Raw genomic sequence first — 20,455 nt, 5'->3', positions numbered from 1 at the left:
ATTCAAAGCTTCATGGAGTGTGAGAAAATGGGTATTTTTTGGGTGAACTATTCTTTTAAGAGTCTTGTTCAGGGACACTCCGCTGAGGCCTGGGATCGAACCTGGGATTTATGACTTACCAGGTAGGGTCTCTAACCATTCAGCTATGGCCACATCACCAGCAGAGATTCTAAGGCAGTTCTATGCTGTAACAGCAAGAGGGTTTTAGGGGAAACCAGCAAAATGAGGAATAATATAATAAAAGACTGTCTTGCTAATAAAGCATCATGTCTCTCATTTTTTACAATGTATTTGATATTACGGTAGCACTTTACAATAATGACCCGTTATAAAGCATTTATAAACGTTTATAAGTAGTTTGTAGACTATTAACAAATCATTAACAACCTGTTTGTTGACATTCGTAAATGATTACTAAAACCTTTATAACTACAGTTACAAATCATTTGTAAAATATTAGTAAGTAGTGAACTATTCATGAATAAGCCATTTATATACATCTGTAAAAGATTATTAAATCATTTGTAACGACCCATTCTAAAACATTTATAAACGTTTATAAGCAGTTTGTAGACTATTAACAAATCATTAACAACCTGTTTATTGACATTCGTAAATGATTACTAAAACCTTTATAACTACGGTTACAAATCATCTATAAAGGTATTAGTAACTATTCATGAATAAGCCATGTATAATACATCTGTAAATGATTATTAAATCATTTGTAACTGATGTTACATAATATATACAAGCTATTGGTAGCTTGTTCATGTTTAACATATGCTTTGTTAAACATTCCTAAAGTATCTATAAATCCTTAGTACATGTTATTATGTGCCCTATAGTAAAGTGAAGACAGTTCATCATTTACAACTGTCTGTTAATGTGTTTGTTCATGTTTAACATGCTTTGTAAAACATTCCTAAAATATCTATAAATCCTTTGTACATGTTATTATGTGCCCTACAGTAAAGTGAAGACAGTTCATCATTTATGACTGTCTGTTAATGTGGACTTTCTCCTTACCTGTTGCAAACTACCTGGCTTTCATGAATGCAGACACCAAACAATTACTAGAATTATCATTCACTAGACCATACCCGTAGGGGAATATGAGCACCCAACGTGTGCAGTTTGGCTTATGCGCCGAGAACAGACAGTATCAGGGATCGAAAGTGAGTTTGTACTGTGTAGTGGAGTGGTTCGCAAACGTTTTTATGTCAAGGACCCCCAAATTGACACTTGTTAGCCCGCGGACCCCCATTTGAAAAGATATGCCAGGGACCCCCATAAGAGTGTTTTTTTTTTATGGCTCTAGCAGTGATTCTCAACCATTTTAATTTCAAGGACCCCCAGTTTGACATGCATTAGGGCTATGGACCCCCATTTAATGGCATTTTTATGTCTTGGACCCCAAGTTATATAGTAAAGTCCACGGTACATGCTCCTGTCGCGAACACGAACACACACACACACACACACACACACACACCACGGTAGGCTACATGCTCCCGTCGTCCCGTCGCAAAAAACACACACACACACACACACACACACACACACACACACACACACACACACACACACAAACACAGAGATCGTCCAGCGCGTTTGTTTAGATCCAAGTGATTATCAATGATAGCGGCTACACCAGGCGCGCGGATCTCTCTCTATCTCCCCCTCTCTCTCTCTCTTTCCCCTCTCCTCTCTCTCTCTCTCTCTCTCTCTGTGTCTCTCTCCCCCTCCCTCCCACGCTCTCGCTCTCTCTCTCTCTCTCTCTCCCTCCCTCGAGCCGTGTATGCGTTGACACGCATATAGGCCGCGGACCCGTCCACCCCCCCCACCACAGACACACACACACACACACACACACACACACACATACACACACACACACAGAGAGAGAGACATCTGTAAGAATGTTTTCTGTGTAAACGTGCGTAAATGATGTCACCGTGTTTCTGTTGTGCAGTTGATGTGCTGCGGTGAACGGAACGCACTCGCGGTCTCGCAGTGAATGGAATCATGTGTCTCGGTGTTGCGATGTTCGCTTATTGTAAGCGCTTTATTGGCAATATTGGTGGTGTTGTGTTTTGGCGTTGGTTGTGAAAGCGCAGGTGGGTGTGGGGACGCGTTGTGAGCTTGTAGATCGTCTGTTTTCCAATAGGCAAGGTATATGTGTGAAGGCGCTTCGTTTGGCCTTCTTTTGATAGACCTCGTTGCTTGTAGGGTTCGTTTGGTTTGGCCTTGTTTACTGCTTGTTTCTCTCGCGAAACCTGGCAACGGCGCATGCGCAGTTTGATCAAGAGTCCCCCCAACCAAAACCAACCAAGACTCCACCACCGTGAGGTTACTAGAATTATAGTAGGATGTTAAGCAAATGATGCGTAAGACATTCGTAAAGAGTATGTAAACCATTTGCAGACGTTATCATGAGCCTGATGAGCCTAGTTGCTTCTTTTGGGCTTGTTTTCATAAACCTGTCCGCTTGTTTCTTTTGCAAAATCTGGCAACACACTGATTACCTGCATTACACCTGCAGTAGCCTACTAGGGAGGAAGTGAACAGTGATGCAGTTGCAGACTGGACAGAAATATGTCTAATTCATGTTTTATGTGTTTTAACTGTCTTGTTGCAGGTGATCGAGGTAACATAAAATGGCTAATCTTACACACATGAAGTAGCATTATGACTAGGGGGTATTTTGATGGTGGCTGTTTGTATCCACAATGTTTGTTTTGATGTGTAGGCTAGTAATGTCCTCCATGCTTAGCAGTTTAGCTTAGCAGCTAAAGCTAACTTGCACTGGGAGGTGGTGACTGCAGAGGCTCCAAGCTGCTACTCTGTGATTCTGTTGTGATTAATTTCTTTGTTTAAATGTCAGTGTGTGTGCTGTGGCCAAGAGTTGCTACATTTTATATCTTAATAAATTGTTGTATACTTGTATACTATATAACGTTACTTTTGCCACTTTTTGATGTCACATGTTTTACTAATCACTGTCTTCACTTTACAACAAGGCCCATGATAACGTTAGCAAATGGTCAACACACTCTTTACGAATGTCTTACGAATCATATATTAAACATGATTCTAGTAATTGTTTGGCATCTGCATTCATGAAAGCCAGGTAGTTTGCAACAGGTAAGGAGAAAGTCACATTAACAGACAGTTGTAAATGATGAACTGTCTTCACTTTACTATAGGGCACATAATAACATGTACTAAGGATTTATAGATATTTTAGGAATGTTTTACAAAGCATATGTTAAACATGAACAAACACATTAACAGACAGTTGTAAATGATGAACTGTCTTCACTTTACTATAGGGCACATAATAACATGTACAGTATTAAGGATTTATAGATACTTTAGGAATGTTTAACAAAGCATATGTTAAACATGAACAAGCTACCAATAGCTTGTATATATTATGTAACATCAGTTACAAATGATGTAATAATCATTTACAGATGTATTATACATGTCTTATTCATGAATAGTCATAAAATACCTTTATAGATGATTTGTAACCGTAGTTATAAAGGTTTTAGTTTCTTCGGATTTTTTCGGATTTAACTTTCGTTTCGGTGGTGACCAACTTTCGTTTTGGTAGTTTGATTACAAAATGTAAGTTGTGTAAAAAATAATCTGACTATACTAAGTTGTTATTTGTTTGTTTAAGTCAGGCTATACTCTACTCAGAGTCATAAGTTTACAAAATGTACTAAAGCACAGTGAACGTCTGTGCGGTTTGTCTTCATCACTGAAATTAACGTACATGTAAACTGATATAAAACTGCTGTCATGTGCAGTTGGGGTGAAGAAACACAACCATTTCACTCCTAATAATACCTATTTGATTTGACATCCTGACTTGCTGCTGTAGCTGAGGCTTGAACCTGTTACCTGCGGCTCACTAGTCAGTGACTCTATACATTCACCTACAGCTGTTTCCTTGGAATCTGTGGTTCTGAAACATTTTGTTGTCAACCCCCCAAATTGACATGTATTTGGGCAGTGGACCCCAATGTGAAAAGATGTAGTGTCAGGGCCCCCCATGAAAAAGATTTATATTTATGCTGTAACACATTTTTTTAAAGTTATTTGTCTTGTTTGTTGTTCAAGTCAAAGCACCAGGAAGGCTGTACTTGTCAGCCATCTGTTAGCTCAATGGGTTGAGACGCAGTATTCATGATCCAGAGGCCATGAGTTCAAATCCCATTAATGTCTTTCCTATGATTCTTTCCTTTGCAGACTGGCTTCCAGAAGATCAAGTGAAAACTACCAGGAAGGCTATATTTGTCATCCAACTGTTAGCTCAATGGGTTGAGACGCAGTATACATGATCCAGAGGCCATGAGTTCAAATCCCATTGATGTCTTTCCTTTGCAGACTGGCTTCCAGAAGATCAACTGAAAACTACCAGGAAGGCTGTACTTGTCAGCCATCTGTTAGCTCAATGGGTTGAGACGCAGTATTCATGATCCAGAAGCCATGAGTTCAAATCCCATTGATGCCTTTCCTATGATTCTTTCCTTTGCAGACTGGCTTCCAGAAGATCAACTGAAAACTACCAGGAAGGCTATATTTGTCATCCGACTGTTAGCTCAATGGGTTGAGACGCAGTATACATGATCCAGAGGCCATGAGTTCAAATCCCATTGATGTCTTTCCTATGATTCTTTCCTTTGCAGACTGGCTTCCAGAAGATCAACTGAATACTACCAGGAAGGCTGTACTTGTCAGCCATCTGTTAGCTCAATGGGTTGAGACGCAGTATTCATGATCCAGAGGCCATGAGTTCAAATCCCATTGATGTCTTTCCTATGATTCTTTCCTTTGCAGACTGGCTTCCAGAAGATCAACTGAAAAGTACCAGGAAGGCTGTACTTGTCAGCCATCTGTTAGCTCAATGGGTTGAGACGCAGTATACATGATCCAGAGGCCATGAGTTCAAATCCCACTGGTGTCTTTACTGTGATGCTTTCCTTTGCAGACTAACTTCTAGAAAAACAAGTTAAAACCACCAGAAAACCTGTAACTCTCAGCCAACAGCATAGCTCAACTAGTAGAGCGTCTGTCCAATAACATGACTTGACTTGACTTGAGTGGGTTCGATTCCCACTCGAGTCAAGTGTCCCCGGTATCTTGGGGCAACGGATAAATTGACTGATATCCTTAGTGATGCTTCCCTTTGCAGACTAACTTCTAGAAAACAAGTTAAAACCACCAGGTTTTAACTTGTTTTAACTTGTACCGGGGACACTTGACTCGAGTGGGAATCGAACCCACTCAAGTCAAGTCAAGTCATGTTATTGGACAGACGCTCTACCAGTTGAGCTATGCTGTAGGCTGAGTTACAGGTTTCCTGGTGGTTTTAACTTGTTTTTCTAGAAGTTAGTCTGCATAGGGAAGCATCACTAAGGATATCAGTCAATTTATCCGTTGCCCCAAGTTACCGGGGACACTTGACTCGAGTGGGAATCGAACCCACTCAAGTCAAGTCATTGGACAGACGCTCTACTAGTTGAGCTATGCTGTTGGCTGAGAGTTACAGGTTTTCTGGTGGTTTTAACTTGTTTTTCTAGAAGTTAGTCTGCAAAGGAAAGAATCATAGGAAAGACATCAATGGGATTTGAACTCATGGCCTCTGGATCATGTATACTGCGTCTCAACCCATTGAGCTAACAGATGGCTGACAAGTACAGCCTTCCTGGTACTTTTCAGTTGATCTTCTGGAAGCCAGTCTGCAAAGGAAAGAATCATAGGAAAGACATCAATGGGATTTGAACTCATGGCCTCTGGATCATGAATACTGCGTCTCAACCCATTGAGCTAACAGATGGCTGACAAGTACAGCCTTCCTGGTAGTATTCAGTTGATCTTCTGGAAGCCAGTCTGCAAAGGAAAGAATCATAGGAAAGACATCAATGGGATTTGAACTCATGGCCTCTGGATCATGTATACTGCGTCTCAACCCATTGAGCTAACAGTCGGATGACAAATATAGCCTTCCTGGTAGTTTTCAGTTGATCTTCTGGAAGCCAGTCAGCAAAGGAAAGAATCATAGGAAAGGCATCAATGGGATTTGAACTCATGGCTTCTGGATCATGAATACTGCGTCTCAACCCATTGAGCTAACAGATGGCTGACAAGTACAGCCTTCCTGGTAGTTTTCAGTTGATCTTCTGGAAGCCAGTCTGCAAAGGAAAGACATCAATGGGATTTGAACTCATGGCCTCTGGATCATGTATACTGCGTCTCAACCCATTGAGCTAACAGTTGGATGACAAATATAGCCTTCCTGGTAGTTTTCACTTGATCTTCTGGAAGCCAGTCTGCAAAGGAAAGAATCATAGGAAAGACATTAATGGGATTTGAACTCATGGCCTCTGGATCATGAATACTGCGTCTCAACCCATTGAGCTAACAGATGGCTGACAAGTACAGCTTTCCTGGTGCTTTGACTTGAACAACAAACAAGACAAATAACTTTAAAAAAATGTGTTACAGCATAAATATAAATCTTTTTCATGGGGGGCCCTGACACTACATCTTTTCACATTGGGGTCCACTGCCCAAATACATGTCAATTTGGGGGGTTGACAACAAAATGTTTCAGAACCACAGATTCCAAGGAAACAGCTGTAGGTGAATGGATAGAGTCACTGACTAGTGAGCCGCAGGTAACAAGTTCAAGCCTCAGCTACAGCAGCAAGTCAGGATGTCAAATCAAATACGTATTATTAGGGGTGAAATGGTTGTGTTTCTTCACCCCAACTGCACATGACAGCAGTTTTATATCAGTTTACATGTACGTTAATTTCAGTGATGAAGACAAACCGCACAGACGTTCACTGTACTTTAGTACATTTTGTAAACTTATGACTCTGAGTAGAGTATAGCCTGACTTAAACAAACAAATAACAACTTAGTATAGTCAGATTATTTTTTACACAACTTACATTTTGTAATCAAACTACCAAAACGAAAGTTGGTCACCACCGAAACGAAAGTTAAATCCGAAAAAATCCGAAGAAACTAAAACCTTTATAACTACGGTTACAAATCATCTATAAAGGTATTTTATGACTATTCATGAATAAGACATGTATAATACATCTGTAAATGATTATTACATCATTTGTAACTGATGTTACATAATATATACAAGCTATTGGTAGCTTGTTCATGTTTAACATATGCTTTGTTAAACATTCCTAAAGTATCTATAAATCCTTAATACATGTTATTATGTGCCCTATAGTAAAGTGAAGACAGTTCATCATTTACAACTGTCTGTTAATGTGTTTGTTCATGTTTAACATATGCTTTGTAAAACATTCCTAAAATATCTATAAATCCTTAGTACATGTTATTATGTGCCCTATAGTAAAGTGAAGACAGTTCATCATTTACAACTGTCTGTTAATGTGACTTTCTCCTTACCTGTTGCAAACTACCTGGCTTTCATGAATGCAGATGCCAAACAATTACTAGAATCATGTTTAATATATGATTCGTAAGACATTCGTAAAGAGTGTGTTGACCATTTGCTAACGTTATCATGGGCCTTGTTGTAAAGTGAAGACAGTGATTAGTAAAACATGTGACATCAAAAAGTGGCAAAAGTAACGTTATATAGTATACAAGTATACAACAATTTATTAAGATATAAAATGTAGCAACTCTTGGCCACAGCACACACACTGACATTTAAACAAAGAAATTAATCACAACAGAATCACAGAGTAGCAGCTTGGAGCCTCTGCAGTCACCACCTCCCAGTGCAAGTTAGCTTTAGCTGCTAAGCTAAACTGCTAAGCATGGAGGACATTACTAGCCTACACATCAAAACAAACATTGTGGATACAAACAGCCACCATCAAAATACCCCCTAGTCATAATGCTACTTCATGTGTGTAAGATTAGCCATTTTATGTTACCTCGATCACCTGCAACAAGACAGTTAAAACACATAAAACATGAATTAGACATATTTCTGTCCAGTCTGCAACTGCATCACTGTTCACTTCCTCCCTAGCAGGCTACTGCAGGTGTAATGCAGGTAATCAGTGTGTTGCCAGATTTTGCAAAAGAAACAAGCGGACAGGTCTATGAAAACAAGCCTAAAAGAAGCAACTAGGCTCAGGCTCATGATAACGTCTGCAAATGGTTTACATACTCTTTGCGAATGTCTTACGCATCATTTGCTTAACATGAATGATAATTCTAGTAATTGTTTGGTGTCTGCATTCATGAAAGCCAGGTAGTTTGCAACAGGTAAGGAGAAAGTCCACATTAACAGACAGTCATAAATGATGAACTGTCTTCACTTTACTGTAGGGCACATAATAACATGTACAAAGGATTTATAGATATTTTAGGAATGTTTTACAAAGCATGTTAAACATGAACAAACACATTAACAGACAGTTGTAAATGATGAACTGTCTTCACTTTACTATAGGGCACATAATAACATGTACTAAGGATTTATAGATACTTTAGGAATGTTTAACAAAGCATATGTTAAACATGAACAAGCTACCAATAGCTTGTATATATTATGTAACATCAGTTACAAATGATTTAATAATCATTTACAGATGTATTATACATGGCTTATTCATGAATAGTTACTAATACCTTTATAGATGATTTGTAACCGTAGTTATAAAGGTTTTAGTAATCATTTACGAATGTCAATAAACAGGTTGTTAATTATTTGTTAATAGTCTACAAACTGCTTAAACGTTTATAAATGCTTTAGAATGGGTCGTTACAAATGATTTAATAATCTTTTACAGATGTATATAAATGGCTTATTCATGAATAGTTCACTACTTACTAATACTTTACAAATGATTTGTAACTGTAGTTATAAAGGTTTTAGTAATCATTTACGAATGTCAACAAACAGGTTGTTAATGATTTGTAAATAGTCTACAAACTACTTATAAACGTTTATAAATGCTTTATAACGGGTCATTATTGTAAAGTGCTACCCAATCAAGTCAATTGTTGGTCAATCAAAAGAAACCATCCATTGGCTTTTGTACAAGAGTAGAGCCCTGTGGCCTACTTTACAGCAGGAAGAGATAATTGAATTAGATGGTTTTGAATTTCTTTATGTAAAACAACTGTGATTTGAACATGGAATCTCTGTGCTGAGAGTCTGAGCATTAGACCATTACACCATCGCTCAGTGACTCACAGCAGATGTCTCCAAGTATTGTTGAAACATTCTGTTGTATGTTAGCCTTCAGTTAGTAAAGTTGAAATACTTCAGCATTTAAAGCTGCATAATATTGTAACTTTCCTGTTCACCCCAGATTTGACTTATTGTGTTTTTGAGTTGTTCTTTTGTATTTTAGCCTTCGAAAACTTAAAGCACTCCATCAACTGTTGGAGGACTGGGATTTGAACATGGAATCGCCAAGCTGAAAGCCTGACAATTACACCATCACTCACAACGGATTGCAATGTGTTGTGAGTTTCTAGATCTGCTATTCTATAATTAGGTTGGCAGGTATAGGTGGGGGCGGGGTGGCTGGGACATACAGGCTATGGGACATTTGGACTGCTCCACTCCTTGTAATAATACTAATAATAATGATAATGATAATAATAATAATAATAATAATAATAATAATAATAATAATATATGAGCCATTCTACCGAATTGTGTGTGTGAAATTTTTATTCTATTTTGGAAAGACTTTGACCATATTCGCGTTGCACCAGATCTAAGGGACACATATTTAGTAAAAGTACAGTCAATTATCATATTGTATTTTCATAATCTTTTGGAATATCTTTCCTCTCCCTAAATATGTCACTACCGAAACATGTAGAATTACCTTAAAAAAATACTTATATGAATGTATTAATTTATTTTTTCATCCTCCCCTGTACAGACTATTTCTAAAGATTAATGTAGGTGGTTTCTACAATTAAATACATTAAAATTAATATTCTAACAAATTTTTTGATAATGAATTTTGATGACTCAAAATTACCTTTATATTATTTAATATATTATGCATTTCATCCTCTATATATTGTCCAGCAACCTTTATGATAAAGGCGAAAAAGGATAGTAGACCCGTGGGATATATATATGTCTGTCAGACATTTTTTATAATATAAAAGAAAATCTGTAATATATTATCAAACATCTAACAACAATATGAACTATAGTGTTAACAGAGTGACAATGACATATCACATGAGTCATTGTGAAACAATTATGATTCATGGTCACATTCTATTTCAGTAATATAATTAAATTGATTATATCTTATTGTATTTATTTCATTTTATTTGAATGCAGGGTCATTAAAATGAGTCCATATACAAACACATGTGTTGAATTAACTGTGGAAAAACTTGAAGAACAAGGCACTGGATTAAGTGCTTGGCTGTTAGCCTGGTCCCTACCTATGACACAAATTGTGATAGCTTTTCTCCTCCGTCTACTGGACAATTGTCATCCTCGAAGGCAGACTGGTCAAATTCTCCTCTGGTCTGAGGATTGTCTGTGCATGTAACGTCTGTCCTTCCAAAGGCAAGGTGGGCAGATTCAGTTTCATTGTCAGACAAGCCATTGAGTTGAGCCCTTATTTCAACCTGGAGGACTGTTGATGGGCCCATTTCCATTGTAGCAAGGCACCTCCTTTAGGTGGTGCGCTACCAGTGTGATTCCCAATGCAGAGTCATTGCTGCCTGAATCCCTCATGCCTGCACTCTTTAGCTGCACTGGCACATTCTTGCCAGTACGAGAGGGTGGCATCTTCTGAGGTATAAACTGGTACTGTCACCCTCTGCTCACTGGCATCCAGTTCTCTCTCTGCCTCTTCCCAGAGAATCCCTTCCAAGACATTTCCCATAGAAAAAACAAGTAAATGACACGATAACGGCACAATAGACGTGTGTGTGTGTGTGTGTGTGTGTGTGTGTGTGTGTGTGTGTGTGTGTGTGTGTGTGTGCATGTGTGTCTCGAGGCAAGCTAGGAAGTCCCTCTCCTGACTAATGCACACCAAAAAGCCTGGGTACGAGCCTAATGCACAACCTTAGACCCTACAATATTTAGGCTAGTTTACTAAAATAATTAGTTTTGCTGTGTTCTTATGAAGAACTCACGCATTAATAATAAATGTAAAGATGTATCTAATTTGCATAATTGATCTGCAATATCTTATCTAAAAACAAATGTTATATACACATTATATTTGTTAACAATCTTAATATCTGGCCTTAAAGACATTACTCCGTCTCCTACACCCACATAATCAAAGTTTAATCAAATATGCAAGTGCTCTCATTAACTATGCGCAATACAAAAATCGCCCGAGCAAAAATGGATTCTACGCGAAAAATCATATTAGAACCACTGAGAGAAGTTAGATACACCCGTTAATCAGGTTGTTATAGCTTTTGCCCTGTCTACAAGTTAATATAAAAGAAAACTCCAACCACCCACGATCTTAGTTGGAGACAACATTTATTTAGAATGACTTTTCGGTAACAATTACAAACCAAATCTTAAACAAAAAGAAAAAAAATATACATGTGTGTTTGCATGGGAAGTGTCTGCAGTGTCTGCACTGGGAGGGGTTCAGTAATAACAAGGGACGTTACTTCCACAGCTTCTTGATGGACATGTTCTTCTCGCTGTCCTTCTGCATCACCTGGTGAAAACCACATTCAAATATACCAGTTTAGAAACGTTACGGTACAGACACCTTCGTTAGCATCAGTAATATGGTATTCAGAGCAATAGCATCGTCAGGTCCCCAGGCAAAGTAGGTGGCTGTAAACGCATGTAGTGTGATGATGGCCTGCCTATACGGTCATATCTATGCGGGTAGACTAATCTTGTATTACCAGACCTTCATCTCATCAACTCATGAGATGAAGACATGAAGGTCATGGATGGCTATAACCCAGTGTTAATTTTGTTGACTAAGACTAAACAATTTCAGATGACTAAAATAGGACTAAAACTAAATGGTATGCTATTCAAAAGACTAAATCAGAATTTCAACACTGCACAAAATTAACACTGCTATAACCAGCCTATGCAAGAAATGACTGAGCTTAATTCACATCACCTAACCAATGTGTTGATATCTAAAAAGCATTAGGTTTGCTGGAGGACAATGAACGTATGGTTAAAACCAATGTGTGTAAGCTTATTTCATTCATTAAATGTCATTCTTTATCCGACAATGATGGTGCTCACCGCCTAATCTCAACCGAAGTAGAGTAATCGTTTGTGTTGGATCCTGTGGGAAACAAAATCTGATGCAGTCAGAGTCCTATAATAGTTTAAAGTATTTGTGTGTGGTTAACAAACCTTTGCCACGGCCATCTCAAAGTCCTCCTGTGTGACGTGCACTCTCCTCTCTCTCAGAGCGTACATCCCTGACTCAGTGCACACACCCTGTCAACACACAAAACCCACCATGTAAACAATGAAATGCAGCCTGCTGCGTTCTTCTGCTACACTGTATCTCACTGCCAAGCAGAGTCAAATAGGTAACATTTTTATGAGACTGATTAATAAATAATATTTAATGCTTTTTTACGGACCGATAAAAATCTATCGATCTACAAGCTCACTATCTGCTATTTTCGGCTAATGTTAACCCCCAGAATATGGACGCTGGGGTTCAAGTGGTTAAACAGTGTCTCGGCTCCCAAACCGTACCTTGACCTCAGCTCCAGAGGCTCCAGGCATGAGCTCGGCGATCTTCCTCAGATTAATGCCACGTGTCAGATTCATCTTCCTCGAGTGAATCTTCAGGATGTCCAAACGGGCCTGAAGGGGTGGGGGGGGGGGGCAATGAAATGAGACGCGGTCAAAAGCAGAATACACAAGATATGTATGGGGGCGCACAAACATGGGAGTATAACTACAGGAATTCTAAGTGCCTGGGTGGTACAAACCTCCTCATTGGGAGGGGGAAACTCAATCTTCCTGTCAATCCTGCCTGGCCTCAGCAGAGCAGAGTCCAGGATGTCAATACGGTTGGTGGCCATGATGACCTTGAAGAGATAAACAGGGGTAAGTTAAGAATTATCATACATAGTTGAACAATAGAAGAAAAAGTCTACACATATTTATCACAGACATGCTTGAAAGGAAAACCAATTATACAGAGAGTCAGGTCTTCCTTGTGAACAGAATGCGTCACTTTCAGCTGATAGCTCTGTGTTTGCCACTGCCAAGTTGAAGTTTACACACGCCATTACACATGAATGAGAGCGTGCAGTAGGATAGCGGTTAATAGAAACCAAAAGCAACGACCGCTCCTGTGCTTCATAATATGTTAGATTTAGGCAACTGTTATTGCATGAATCTCCGGCCGCAACTACAGTATCTTCCCGTTGACCATCCCCTCAGACCGTCCCTTTCACCTCACGTCTCTCGGTGCCTCCCCTCCAATGCTCTGGCACCTCACACTTTAAAAACCCCAGCTTTAGATCATGACTTTAGATCATAATGTGCGTGTTCTACCTTAATGTTTTTGGTGGCCTCGAAGCCGTCCAGTTGATTGAGCAGCTCCAACATTGTCCTCTGCACCTCGCTGTCTCCTCCAGAGCCGCCCTCCAGGCGCGATGAGCCGATGGAGTCGATCTCGTCCATGAAGATGATTGAAGGAGCGTGCTCCCTGGCCATGACGAACAGCTCGCGCACCATACGGGCACCTGGAACGAGAACGTTTGCTCAGATTTTTATCTAGACCAGGGGTCTTCAACATTTTCAGGCCAAGGACCCCTTAGCTCAGAGACAGATGAAGCAGGGACCCCCACTACATTGTATACAATTGTGTTAGTTAGGTGATAGTTGGTTTGCTTCTTTTTCCTTCTACACCAAACCTCTTCTAGGAAAATAGCTGATCTATTAACCTCGCAGACCGTAGATCTGCTATTTTCGGCTAATGTTCAGAATAGGGATGCTAGGGTTCAAGTGGTTAATGTAAAAAAAAGAAAAGGTTCCTATCACATAAGATTTAGCAGCTCCCCTGTAGTAACTCTGAGGACCCATTATCTAGAGGCCAGGTTTGATTTTAGAATTAAATGAGCCACCGTGTGGAACTCACCCTCTCCGATGAACTTCTGAACCAATTCAGAGCCAGAGACCCTGATGAAGGTGCAGTCGGTGTGGTGGGCCACAGCTCTGGCCAGCAGGGTCTTTCCTGTGCCTGGAGGCCCATACAGCAACACACCCTGGTCACAAGGAGTTAGACAGACTAATCAGAACCATTTACAATGTAGCAGAAATACAGTACATATTGCAAAAACATTTCATGACCCAATCAAGTTCACCTAATAGATGGCTAATGTTTATCTTATTTCTTTTAGGTGAATTGTCAACGCATTACTCCTAGTCCAAGAACTGGTTTGAAATGGCCCGGACGGCTAGTGTAGTGGTCCGGGCACCTAGGCTGCTAATTCAGTGTATTGCGGGTTCAAATCCCAACGACCTTTGCTGCGTGTCACTCCCCACCTCTCTCTCCCCATTTCCTGTCAGTCTACTGTATCTATCAATGAAATCAAAAATATATATTTTACAAAAAAAACCTGGTTTAAAATGAAGGTACAGGAGCCAAAACTCAGGTAGCATTCAGATGCCTTTTATACAAATTATGTTCATCCGGCATCCTCTAAGCAGCAACTATGAATTGCTGCCTTCAGGAAGCCGATACACGGTAGTGCAGCTTTGCACAAATCCTGATATGAGACAGGCCGAAAGGCATGGCGAGAGAGTATGTTTTGCACCCTGTCTGTCCGTCGTCCGTCCATGTGTCCTGTCCGTGTGCGAGCAGCTAATCTCCCGCACCGTTGGCCCGGGCCGGTCGCTGTGAAACTGTGCACACTAGAGATGCGCGGATGGGTTTTTTTGTCACCCGAATCCGCGTTAACAAATTCATTATCCATCCGTCATCCACCCGCGGTAATTATATCATCCTATTTATGCAGTGACTGTATACAATCCACAACCATAGTAACAACAAGCACACGTCTTCATTGAGTTACTTTCGCTTTCAACCACTTTGTTGCCATGTCGGCTTTTTATAAGCTTTTAATAAGCGACTTTTGGGCTTGTTTGGCACATAGACTGTAAAGGTTTGGCACTTGTTTTGGGCTTGTTTTCATAGACCTGGCTGCTTATTTCTCTCGCAACCTACCTGGCAACACCGTACTCACACCGGCTGGCTGCAAAGCAACATGTAGTGAGCGGCTATTTTGTGCCTGGTGTAAAATGACGTAATATTAAAATACTACAAACGCAGTTAACGCACACACGGTGAAATGTAGTGCTTTTCAAAAGCTTTTATAGGCCTATAGATTGATATATCATTAATTTAATTCCCGCATTATTTCACCCGCGGTTTATCCAATATTAATTAATAATTATATTTGATTGACCCAAATCCACCCAAACTGCGGTTAACTGCGGCAACCGCGGCTAAAACCGCGATCCGCGCATCTCTAGTGCACACACACTCCCTGGATGCCAATTCAGAACCTCAGCCCCAAATTTTTCACATGGGCCTGTTATAGCGCCACCAGGAGGCCGATTTGTGCAAAACCCTTTTTTTGATATTACTACCACAGATTTTATCCAAACGTCATGCAAATCGGTACACAGTATCTATATAGTCATGTGATCAACACGGATCTGTCCGATTTCCCATATTCCATCCTCATTGGCTAAGGTTGGCTTCCAAAGTTTGCAGGATTAGTCCGTTTTGAACAAAATGCCTCAAATTATGCACGCAGCTTGCAATTTCCGTGAAATTTCACTTTTTCTAGTTTATCTTTTGTGCCTGCTAGCGTAGCACTCATGAACCGAATGGGAGTGTGAGTGTTGCATTACTAGGTATGCATCATTTAACTCTGAAATCATCAGTTTGCTAATGTAAGAATTATGATGGCGTGTGAGGCTATGCTACTACCTAGCCAGAATATATTTTCCATTAACAATGTTACCTCTTTGATGACATGACTTCGCACATTACCGCTGACTGTTTTGGGTGCACTTGTCTAAAGACACCTGTCGGTTTGCATGAGTTTACTCATTTGATCGGTCCTGACCGCTGTTCGGATTGGCCGCTCTTCGGATTGATGCAATTCATTGGGATGTCATAATTTGTATAGAAAAAAAAGCTAATTTCACAGAAAGGCGGAGGGTCTGTTTTATGTGTTGTGGGTAACGTACCTTGGGCTGTGCAATGCCCAGAGCTTCAAAGAGCTCTGGGTGCTTGACAGGCAACTCAATCACTTCTTTGATCTCCTTGATCTGCTTGTCCAGGCCACCAATCATTTCGTAGGTGGAGTCCGGCACCTTCTCCACCATCATGAGGGACACCAGAGGGTCCACCTTGTTGGGAAGGATCTTATGCAGGGTATAGCTATCGTTGCGCAGAGCCACGCGGCAATTGGGAGTCACCTGGTAAGAGATTGAAGAATTTGGTTGGTGACGATAGTGACAAAACAATTGTCCAGTTTATCTGTGCTAAATACAAACATTAAAAATAAACTATTCATACATTTGTAATAAGAACGAAATAATAAACAAAGAAAGCTTCAGTACTAACATCATTGATGTCGATGTTCTTGTCAACATCCACAACAAATTTGCCCTCTGGGTGCACCTGAAAATGACAAGAGCAGCAGTTTAGACCACCATCTAGTGGATGATAATAGTATGCTACCTCTGCATTAGTATTGTCAAACAGATCTCAGGTATACACAATACACACACCTTTACAAGCACTTTCTTTTTGTCCATAGCTCTAACCACTTCCCCCACATACGATCCCTGTTCCTGAAGCAACTGCAACTCCTCGCGAAGAAGACGCACTAAAACAGAGCAGAGGTTGCATTTGAATTTACAATTTGTTATTACACTCTGTTGCTCATAGGAATGGTCTGAAATATTATTTAGAATAAAAGTTGATAACTTGGTTGTTGGCAAGTAATGATGCACCTTTAGCATTGAGTTCATTCCTCTGTGCCTGAAGACGTCTGAGATTCTGGCTTTTGTCATTCACTGTCAACTGTAGAGGGAATAAATAAAACATTCAAGTTCGACTGGCGAGGAAGCAGTGCAGTCACACACATCAAAAGAACAATCGAGGAGTTAAATGATCTTCTCTCACCTGTAACTCTTCTATTTTGGACAGGTAATACTGCCGAAGGCCAGAGCCTCCTTTACTGTCCCCAATTTCCATCTGTTGAGACAAAGCACATTTAACGAGTAAGAATTAGGGCTGCATTCTTTCAGGATCAACATCACAATGTATATGTGTATTTCAACAGCAACATTGCAAAGGATGCACTTGTCTGTTGCTCTGGCCCATTTAGACCTGAGGCCGATTCTAAAAACGCCTTCTAAATCCTGACCTATGTTTTCTGAAAAACTTCAAATATTTATTCAAAGATTACAACAAATGTATGTTGTTATATACTGTACATAGCAACAAGAACCCCAAAAGGGGTTCCCGTCCTGAAAGGTATAGTTACAGAAAGGGGTTCCCGTCCCAAATGTGTTCAGACAAGAGCATCTGCTAAATGCCTTAATTGTAAAGAGAAACCCAGGCAAATTGTACAAAAAAACAAATACTTCTTGAAGCTAACAAGGTTTGCATTTTTTCCAAACTAATCAATACGAAAAACAGTATAGTCCATCTGATAAATAAAACAATGACTGAATGCTATTCTGCATTCACTTAATGGAAGGGTAATTGGTTAAAATAAGTGTTAATTGGCTCTATATTCTGATAGTACTCATTGCTATAATATAGAGTGGTCAGTAACAGGAGTCTCCATGTCTCTCCAGCTCTTTATTAAACAGAAAGTACATTTTCAGGTCAGGATACCAATTTTATCCAATAAGTATAGAGAACTCAGACAGGATACAGATTACACAAGTGAAAGTAATGACACAAAGAAATGAGCAGACACAATTGGAACTGGGTACTCTCCTTACACCTGAAAATGTATTATCTGTTATTAATATCTGTTTATCAAAGAGCTGGAGAAATGGTGAGAGAGAAATGTTATTGAGCCAACGAGTCTCTAAAGCAATGAATACTATCAGAATAGTGATTTAACCTTTTAGCAAAAACAAGTTTTGACCAAAACATATCAAATGTTTCCCTCTTCAAAATAACCCTAATCATTGCAAGAGAGATGATTTATTTCCAGGTATTGAAGTTGAAATATAAGCAGATCAGCATTGTGTAGATTATATGCTTATGTCTCAACTTCAATACCTAAAAATAATTGATCTCTACCAGACTGCATTGTTTGTTTTAAGTGCCAACTCATTTCCCATTTCATCCACTTAGATATGAATGTAGGAACTTGTAGGGGCCCTCATACGAGGTCATTATGATTATGCATGCACTTCATGGTATCACAACACCTCCAAGGCCCTAAAAACAAGGCTCCAAACATCCCAAAACAAACTTGTAAGGCTACTTCTTGGCCTCAATTACAAAACCCATCTAACCCATGCCCATTTTGCTAGGATTGGATGGCTTAGGGTTGAGGACAGAGTACAGCAACTTGCTATGGGCCTGGTCTTCAAGATACACCACAACATTGGGATCCCCCTGTATTTGTCAAAATACTTCCAAAATGTTAATCAAGTCCATGATCATAACACCAGAGGCAGCTCCACAAACCATGTTCAACCCAGATTTGGCACAACAAAGGGAATGAACTCTTTCTCATGCTATTCATCTAAAATGTGGAATGCCCTACCAAAAGGAGTAAAGGAGTGTAAAACCCTACTCACTTTCAAAAATGCCCTAAAGATACACCTTCAGGAGGCTGCAATTCAAAAATGGCCCCTGTCCAAGTCCTAACCTACCCCATGTCCTAACCTAACCTACCCCCCCCTCTCTTTCTTTTTTGTACATATTTTTCACTCTTCATACCAGTAACCTGTAAACTGTTTGTATGACATTCTGTATAGTAGTGTGTATATCTGTCTGTCTCTTATATGTCATCATGATTTGTGTGCGTGGGGATCTCATCTTAAACAAGCTACGTGCTTAACTGAGCTATCCAGTTTAGTAGACCTTGTATTGCGAATTTGTACTTCCATGTACTGTTATGTACTGTCATGTGCTGTTCTCATGTCTTACTAAATAAAGTACATCAATCAATCAATCAATCAATCAATCAATCAATGTCAGTGCTAGTTAATGATCATATTTTCAGTTCAGTGTAAGTTAACAAACACCTCGACAGAGAGAAGTTCAGAGGACTATAATGTTTGACAGATGGTGAACTTTAGCAATAGCCTCCATGACGTTAGCTTGTTAGCTTCTAGCTACAATGAGACAGCAAACCGGCACGAGTCATTGTTTGTTATTGACTGAGTTGACATTAATGACGTTATATTTTCACAACGCTCCTGCGACTCGTTTCGTTCTGACGGCGGCCCGTCCGCCTGAAGCCTGAAACACAACGTTTTATTCACACTATGACGTCTAAAACACAGAGAAGAGTAGAAATCTGCACTTACATGATCCATGGCGTCCGTCTCCATCTTGGAAAACCCCATCAGTGTTGCCAGATTTTGGGAGAGAAATAAGGAGCTAGGTCTATGAAGACAAGACCAAAAGAAGCGTTCGGCTATTTGAAAATAGCAGATCTATCTACAAGCTTGTAGATTTGCTATTTTCAAGAAAATCTTGAAGAAATTGTGATTTTTCTTTTTACATTTTAACACAAATCTTGTATGGGGCTCTAAATCTTTTCAAATGGGGGTCCATGAACAAATGCATATTAATTTGGGGGTCCTTGACATGAAAATGTTTGAAAACCACTGCTTTAAACAACATTTAGGAAACAAGCCCAAAATATGCAACCTGCCCCAAAAACCGCAATCTGCAACTACCAATATTTCCATTTTTTTCTGTGCAACTTTACAGAAAAACAGGCCAAGTCGCTTATAATGAGCGGACATGGCAACCCTCAAACACAGACTTCGTCAGATGATGCAAGACTTCCGGCAAGGTGCTCACAGCGCCCCCTATATGACTACTAGATCACAGTCTATGGACTGAATGTGTAAATACACTTTTTTATATTTCACAATGGTGGAAAAAGTACTCACATTTCTTACTTACTTCAGTAAAAGTATCAATATTGCATTGTAGAAATACTCAGTTACAAGTAAAAGTAAGGAATTCACAATTTACTTGAGTAAAACTACAAAAGTATTGGTATCAAAATGTACAAAATAAAATACTTTCACAAGTTTTTAAATGCTTTATTAACAAAATTATTAACAGTACAAGTAGTATAGTGAAAGGTTATGCTAAAAGGATAACACAAAAATCCCCAGGGGCTTGTTTCCATTGTACTCAATTCATCAGAAATACATATTTTAAGAACAAGAGTAAACACGGCT

The 20,455-nt window shown here is 39.6% G+C and overlaps 1 protein-coding gene across 1 annotated transcript; it reads right to left on the bottom strand.

Annotated features, from left to right (window-relative positions):
• Window positions 1–11,496: 11,496 nt before the first annotated feature.
• Window positions 11,497–19,606, bottom strand: psmc5 (proteasome 26S subunit, ATPase 5). The gene is made up of 12 exons (XM_084077915.1): window positions 19,565–19,606; window positions 17,187–17,258; window positions 17,015–17,084; window positions 16,790–16,887; window positions 16,623–16,679; window positions 16,244–16,474; window positions 14,121–14,247; window positions 13,535–13,725; window positions 12,964–13,062; window positions 12,725–12,835; window positions 12,371–12,457; window positions 11,497–11,702 (listed from the first exon to the last, which is right to left on the bottom strand). Exons 1-12 carry the CDS (start codon window positions 19,601–19,603, stop codon window positions 11,649–11,651), a joined length of 1,236 nt encoding a protein of 411 aa, XP_083934041.1. The 5' UTR covers window positions 19,604–19,606; the 3' UTR covers window positions 11,497–11,648.
• Window positions 19,607–20,455: the final 849 nt, after the last annotated feature.

This window comes from Gymnoscopelus microlampas (genome assembly GCF_963454915.1).
Source record: "Gymnoscopelus microlampas genome assembly, chromosome: 14".
In the NCBI taxonomy this organism is placed as follows: Eukaryota; Metazoa; Chordata; class Actinopteri; order Myctophiformes; family Myctophidae; genus Gymnoscopelus; species Gymnoscopelus microlampas.
This window is presented reverse-complemented; position numbering and strand designations above follow the sequence as displayed.

What these genes read in the sequence shown, in the direction of transcription:
- psmc5 (XM_084077915.1), bottom strand. Translation starts at nt 19,603, where the DNA reads ATGGGGTTTTCCAAGATGGAGACGGACGCCATGGATCAT. An exon ending in AGAACATCGACATCAATGAT is followed by an intron (nt 16,475 to 16,622) that starts GTTAGTACTGAA and finishes ATCTCTTACCAG; the next exon opens with GTGACTCCCAATTGCCGCGT. An exon ending in CCTCTGGAGCTGAGGTCAAG is followed by an intron (nt 12,458 to 12,724) that starts GTACGGTTTGGG and finishes GTGTGTTGACAG; the next exon opens with GGTGTGTGCACTGAGTCAGG.